This window comes from Ranitomeya variabilis, chromosome 8 (genome assembly GCF_051348905.1).
Source record: "Ranitomeya variabilis isolate aRanVar5 chromosome 8, aRanVar5.hap1, whole genome shotgun sequence".
Taxonomy (NCBI): domain Eukaryota; kingdom Metazoa; phylum Chordata; class Amphibia; order Anura; family Dendrobatidae; genus Ranitomeya; species Ranitomeya variabilis.
In genome coordinates, this window is record NC_135239.1 from 179,311,021 (window position 1) to 179,318,675 (window position 7,655).

Genomic DNA, 7,655 nt, shown 5'->3' on the forward strand with positions numbered 1-7,655 from the left:
AAGATGCATAAACCCATAGTTCTAGTAACAATGCCACCTCAGTCAGTTATAGATGCGAGTCAGCTATGTATCCAACCCACTGCCGCCTTGTAGGACGCGCTCTCCGCTCCTGAGCCTGCTCCATGCACTCACAACCAACATCCGCTACATATACCGCTAAATAAAATCCTCATAGCGCACGTAGTAACAGAAAACCCGGAGTTCTAGTAACAACACATCCTCATTCTCAGGAGGAAGCAATAACAACGTATAGGGAGGGCTGTAGGAAGGAGCCGGTGAGTTTACGTGTTACATCGTAACTGTGCAGACTACTAGAGGCTCAAAACCTACTTATTCAGAAATTCATGTTTTATGTCACTGTGGACATCAGTGACTTCTTACAGGTGTGTAATGTAGAGGATAAGTAATAGTATATGAACGTCCTGACACTGTGCAGTGTTACCACCTTTCTATATGTCACATACTGGTGATAAATACAGAAATACACGAAATACAGGATGATGATGTTCAATAATTAATTTTATTTTTTTCTCCTAGCTGTGTGTTTTGAGTTGTGGGAGGAAACCGGAGTACCCGGGGAAAACCCACACAGACACGGGGAGAACATACAAACTCTGTGCAGATGGTGTCCCAGATTTCCACCCAGGAGCACCGTGCTGCTCGCCAACAGTGCTAATCACTGCGCCACCGCGCCGTCCTGTAGTCTGATGGTCCTACATCTCCAAGCAGCATGCCAGCCAGGTGAGTTATGGGGCAGCAATAGAGAATGCAGGACACTATGGTCTCTGATATGTAACAGAGTAGATGGAAGAACTCGGGGTGGGATTCCAACAGACCCCGCCTGTTTCTTCAGACCACACCCAGGTCCACGCCTCCCTGACCCAGTAGTCAGGTATTAGGGGGACTATGATATATTGCAATTGCTGTAATTTATGCGGCTCTTAATGTTCTTCCACATGTTTCTGATATAGGAGAAGCCACGGAACAGCCACTTGTCCTCTGGGGTTACAGGTGGTTTCTGAGCTTCAGTGCCAGTAATGTTCTTCCACCTGTTGCTGATAGAGGAGAAGCCACAGATCAGCCGCTGGTCCTCCGGGGTTATAGGTGGTTTCTGAGCTTCAGTGCCAGTAATGTTCTTCCACCTGTTGCTGATATAGGAGAAGCCACAGAACAGCCGCTGGTCCTCCGGGGTTATAGGTGGTTTCTGAGCTTCAATGCCAGACATCACTTGGTGCAATTCCATTTGTTTGCTTGTTTCCAAAACTGGGATCTATAAAAGAAAGACAAATCAGTCTGGTTACTTCATTAGGTATTTAATTATATCCGTCCCCTCCTGAGGGTATATGTACAGATCGTGGATGAGCCGTGGTAACCGTGTGCAGATTACCGCTAATCGCCATGATGCATCGTTACCTGCAGCTTGAGAACAAGTCAACTACTGGTGCTGCCTGGCAATCTGCGGTATCCACATCTACTACAACTGCACCATAAAGCCGTGTTCACACGTTGCAACCACATTGGGCTCTTTTGCCGCAGTATCAACAAAAATTCATACTTCTGTTGTGGTTTCTACTTCCAAAAATGGCAAGAGAAATATTGCTCTTTTGCAAAAAAAATCCACAGTGTGAACGCAGGCTAACGGATCCAAGTTATTCACTAAGTGGCCTTCTGAAGAATTGGGGACAATAATTACACTTTTGAGAAATATGTAAAAGCCTGTCCATCCTGCCCCATACTGTAATTCCACCCATTTACCAGCAGGGGAGGATATACACTTTCTGGCCTACACTATGTAGGATTGTTACTCATTATTTGATTATTTCTTACACATATTATCACATTACACAGACAAGGAGGTGACATTATAATAAAATAACGCTGTGCACTTACAGGTTTCATTGTAAATGGTGGACGTGAGCTTCCCGCCTCTAATTCCTCCCAGTTTATGGGCGAGAAGAATGGATGTCCTTTTAAATTGCTGCAAACATCCTGCCTCTTCTCTGGTGATTTACACAAGAGCTGCAAATAAATAAGAAACATTATTATATCACAAGTAATAATAGAAATAATCTCAGAAAAAAAGCAGTTACAGAATTGATTTCTAATTTTCTTATAGAAAGATTAATTTATTAAAGCAACCATTGCTAGGAACAAATGCGATAAGACAGGATAAGATAGGATAATACAGGACAGGATGGTACAGGATAGTACAGGACAGGATAGTACAGGACAGGATAGTACAGGACAGGATAGTACAGGACAGGATAGGATAGTACAGGATAGGCCATCAATAGTTGATCAGTCAGGGGCCGAGACCCAATAATCCTGATGATTAGCTGTGTGGAGAGGTTTTGGTGAGCGCCCAGCCTCTTTATTGTATAAATTGGCCTGTAGATGAGAACGCTGTACATATAGGAGAGGCTGTCCCGGGGCTCCAGCAGTGTCCCAATTCCTTCTATTGGATAAAGCTGAAATACCCAACACAGTGGTGATGAAATGTACGGTGTATTATCAAAACTCATGACTGGCCTATCCTTCCTATGTCTCCAGGTATAAGTGTCTATTTACTCACTCTCTCTATGACATCCCTGAGCTGAGAATCCATGGTGTTCGGATGGCAAGGTTTGCCACGTGCCACTGAAAAAGCAAGCTTTCGTAAACACGAACCAGAGTAAAACGGGAAAAATCCTGTGGCCATTTCGTAGACTATGACCCCAAAAGCGAACAGGTCGACCGTGTAATTAAAGGGCTGTCGACGGATCATCTGTGGAAACATAAGATTAGAATAGTAAGTTAGTACATTGTCCATCCTGGGAGACCGAAAACAACCGTGGTCCATGTTTACTGGTAGTGTTTTTCCACACCTAAGCCCCATACATAATACATGTCAGCCAAAAGATCATTTCGTTGATAGCTACCTCTCCCATGAACAGGAACTCACAGTTCAGCCAAGAACTTCTATGTTCTCTATTAGAGAAACTCTGCCAGACTCCAAAAAATAAAGGATTGATCATTGGAAATCCAATGTGATAGATCCTTCTCCTCCTGGATATAGAGTCTAGAGGCCCCAGTACACATTAGAATGTTGGCTGATCCTTCTGATATTGGCCGGTTCGGCGTTCGGCTGACTTTAGTCTAATATGTATGGGGGCTCTTACATGGTCTATCTATTAGTTAGCGTTAGTAAATGTGGGCCGCTGTGGTGATCGATCTGTGATTCCACAAGCTCCACATTAAGTGAGAATTGCAGGTGGATAATAAAGTATGAGATATTAGTAGTCACATAGTCACCTCAGGAGCCATATAGTCAGGAGTGCCGCAAAATTCACTGATCTTCTGAGAGCCAAATACATTCATAGCAGCAAGGCCGAAATCAGCAATCTTAGCGTGTCCATCACCGTCCAGAAGAATGTTGTCTGGTTTTAAATCCCTTAAAAAAGAAAGAAAAATAGTTATGTGAATCAGACAGAGATGAGCTGTAGTGCTGGGGTTACTGAGGGGGCTTCACAGGACCAATCACTAAACACTGGGGGCAGATTCACTAATCCTATCTTGTGTAGACATATACCAGGCTGTCTGAAAATGCGCCAAATTCATCACAGTGACTGTTTGAGAAATTAGGAGCATCTTCAGACTTTTGTCCGATGTTACACCACTATTGTTTTCATTACTTACAGCCAATAATTTTCACAAAAATCTGGCTACAGTTTAGTTGCACGTTGTGACATTGTAAGCCACATGGATTCCTATTAAACTACCGTATTTTCCGGCGTATAAGACGACTGGGCGTATAAGACGACCCCCCAACTTTTTCAGTTAAAATATAAAATCTTCTTAAAAGTCGGGGGTCTTCTTATACGCCGTATGTCGTCTTATAGGGCCGGTGAATAATTTGCCTTTTGGGGGGGGAGTGGTCCCGATGACGACGATGGGGCGTCTCACAGGAAAGTGTGAGTGGACTATCCCCCATTACCTCATCGTAGCGCTGCAGCGTGGGGTCTCTGTGCTGGGAGCGGCGGCCACTGCTCCTCTTTGTACCGCGTGGGTGCTGTGGGGCAGCGGCTCCTCTTCATGCAGTGTGGGGCCTCTGTGCTGTGGGGCGGCGGCGGCGTATCTTCATGCAGTCAGTCGGGGCTCCTCCGGCATCTCCTTAAAGCCCGGAGGCCCCGCCGGCAGCTCCATTGCTGCGATGCGGTGGCCTCCGGGAAAATGGCCGCTGGGGGGGGCGCATGCTCAGATTCAGATCTCGTCCCGAGATCTCGGGAGACGAGATCTGAATCTGAGCAGCGGCCATTTTCCCGGAGGCCACCGCATCGCAGCAATGGAGCTGCCGGTGGGGCCTCCGGGCTTTAAGGAGATGCCGGAGGAGCCCCGACTGACTGCATGAAGATACGCCGCCACCCCACAGCACAGAGGCCCCACACTGCACGAAGAGGAGCCGCCGCCCCACAGCACAGCACCCATGCGGCACAAAGAGGAGCAGCAGCCGCCGCTCCCAGCACAGACACCCCACGCTGCAGCGCTACGATGAGGTAATGGGGGATACTCCACGCTCTTTCCTGTGAGATGCCCCCTCTTCGTCATCAGGAAACCATATACACATTGGCCGGCGTACAAGACGATACCCGGCGTATAAGACGACCCCCGACTTTTAAGAAGATTTTCAGGGGTTAAAAAGTCATCTTATACGCCGGAAAATATGGTATTCCCATTTCCATAAAAGCCTTGACCCCTCTTCGAGTGAGCCCCAAAAAGGGTCTAAAACACTTCATGAATGTGGTACACGTCATGTTCACCAGATTTTTGGCACAAATAACACCACAATTCTGGCACATTTAACTATTTCCCATAGTAAATCTTTCCCTACGTATAAAAAGAGAAATGACTTATTACCGGTGAATAATCCCCCGACTGTGGAGAAACTCTATTCCACTCAAGATTTCTGCTGCAAGAAACCTAATAAGGAAGAAAAAAAATCCTATCAGCATTAATTGTTCTACTGAACCACTAATAACTATGAGGGGAGACAGCGGCCACAGAAATCACGGAGCGGCTGTTCTCTTACCTGGTCGTGCAGACATCCAGGGGGCCTCTGGATTTGATAAATGCAGTCAACGTTCCACCACTCAGATATTCCATGGCATAAAATGCATAGTCCTGTGCGAGAGGAGGGAAGATGATTGTAAATAATGCAGATTGAATTTGCAATCTAATGGAAGCAACTGGACATGATGGGGAGAAAGGAATTTTTAGAAGGTGAGGAGTCTCTTACCGCTGTCTGGAAGGTTCCATAGGCATGTGTGAAGAATCTGCTGTCTTCAGTGATTGCCAGGACCTCTCTCTCTGAGCGGATGGTGTGTTTAGCGTACTCCAACAATTCCCTCTTCTTGACCATCTTGACAGCCAGCTGAAGTCCGCTGGGTTGATGTGTCGCCAGCATCACCCTGCCAAAGCTGCCTTCTCCAAGTTTCCTGGTAAAGATGAAATTCTCCAGGGAAAGACAGGCAGTCACTTGCTCTGGAGGGCTGGTGGTCTGAGCACCGATTACACCTAGAAGGGAAAACAGATATAAGAACCAACAATTAATCTTACAGTCACACTCACATATAATGCTACAATAAATTGGCAATTTTCAATCTATCATGAACTTTGAACCCTGATGAACCTGATTACCACCATGTTCTGGCTGGAGAGCCCCAAGTATAGAAGGTGGAGAGCTCTGATGTAAATGGTAAGATGTACAGGATACGATTATGTCATTAGTAGTGTTGAGCGATACCGTCCGATACTTGAAAGTATCGGTATCGGAAAGTATCGGCCGATACCGTCACAGTATCGGAATCCAATCCGATACCGATACCCGATACCAATACAAGTCAATGGGACTCATGTATCGGACGGTATCCCTGATGGTTCCCAGGGTCTGAAGGAGAGGAAACTCTCCTTCAGGCCCTGGGAACCATATAAATGTGTAAAAGAAAGAATTAAAATAAAAAATATCGCTATACTCACCTGTCCGACGCAGCCGGGACTTCAGCGAGGGAACCGGCAGCGTTGTTTGTTTAAAAATCGCGCTATTACTTGGTTACGTGAATTCCCGGCTTGTGATTGGTCAGGTCGGCCATGTTGCCGGGACGCGGACCAATCACAGCAAGCCGTGACGAAATTACGTCACGGCTTGCTGTGATTGGTCCGCGTCCCGGCAATATGGCCGCCCTGACCAATCACAAGCCGGGACGTCACGGGAGGCTGGACACGCGCTCATTTTAAAATGGGCGCGTGTCCAGCCTCCCGTGACGTCACGGCTTGTGATTGGTTGCGCCGCGATCAACCAATCACAAGCCGGGAGGCTGGACGCGCTCATTTTGAAATGGGCGCGTGTCCAGCCTCCCGTGACGTCACGGCTTGTGATTGGTTGCGCCGCGATCAACCAATCACAAGCCGGGAGGCTGGACGCGCTCATTTTGAAATGGGCGCGTGTCCAGCCTTCCGTGACGTCACGGCTTGTGATTGGTTGCGCCGCGATCAACCAATCACAAGCCGGGAGGCTGGACGCGCTCATTTTGAAATGGGCGCGTGTCCAGCCTCCCGGCTTGTGATTGGTTGACCGCGACGCAACCAATCACAAGCCGTGACGTCACGGGAGGCTGGACACGCGCCCTTTTTAAAATGAGCGCGTTTCCAGCCTCCCGTGACGTCACGGCTTGTGATTGGTTAATGGCGGCCATGTTGCCGGGACGCGGACCAATCACAGCAAGCCGTGACGTATTTTCGTCACGGCTTGCTGTGATTGGTCCGCGGCCCGGCAACATGGCCGCCCTGACCAATCACAAGCCGGGACTTCGCGTAACCATGTAAAAGCGGGAATTTTAAACAAACAACGCTGCCGGTTCCTGCGCTGAGGTCCCGGCTGCGTCGGACAGGTGAGTATAGCGATATTTTTTATTTTAATTCTCTATTTTACACATTTTAACATTAATGTTGTTCCGATACCCGATACCCGATACCACAAGAGTATCGAAATCCCGGTATCGGAATTCCGATACAGCAAGTATCGGCCGATACCCGATACTTGCAGCATCGGAATGCTCAACACTAGTCATTAGGTTACATTTTGTAAAATAAATGAACACTGTATATAAAACATGGATGTGGCCTGTCACTAAATGACTATAGACTTTACCTTCTGGAGCTTGATCGATGGATTTGTCAGTCTCACGTCTTCTCTTTGTGGTGGTCTCAGTGTCAGATGTCCTCTTTCTCTTAAGTGGTTCTCTACAACTTTGATTTTCAGCGCTCTCATGATGTATGTGAGAGCTCCTGGTTTTAGCTGATCCGCTAAATCTTATTTCAGAGGTAACATCCTTTCCACTCTCAGATTCCACCATTCTTCCTCTCTTATTTGGGGTTGCATCTTCCTTCTCGGGAGATGAGTTCCCTCTTTTTTTCCCCTTTTTAAGGGTCTTTATCTCTGGTGGATATCCAGAAGATGTTGTACAGGGATCATCTGTTTTCTTAACAGGTACGTCCTGTACAATGTCCTGAGAAGTTTCTCCTCTCTGAGAAAAACTCTCTTCCGTGCATCTCTTTTTAGCACTCCTCTTATTCTTTTCACCACACTTCCTTTTTCGTCCCATGATAAGTTAATATCAATA

General features: G+C 46.9%; 1 protein-coding gene across 1 annotated transcript; it reads right to left on the bottom strand.

Annotated features, from left to right (window-relative positions):
- Positions 1-514: 514 nt before the first annotated feature.
- Positions 515-7,388, bottom strand: LOC143788845 (protein kinase C delta type-like). Its single transcript, XM_077278756.1, has 8 exons — positions 7,184-7,388; positions 5,273-5,550; positions 5,066-5,157; positions 4,894-4,956; positions 3,292-3,430; positions 2,573-2,764; positions 1,891-2,019; positions 515-1,270 (listed from the first exon to the last, which is right to left on the bottom strand). The coding sequence occupies exons 1-8, from the start codon at positions 7,386-7,388 to the stop codon at positions 905-907; spliced, it is 1,464 nt and encodes a 487-aa protein (XP_077134871.1). The 3' UTR covers positions 515-904.
- Between the last annotated feature and the right edge of the window lie 267 nt (positions 7,389-7,655).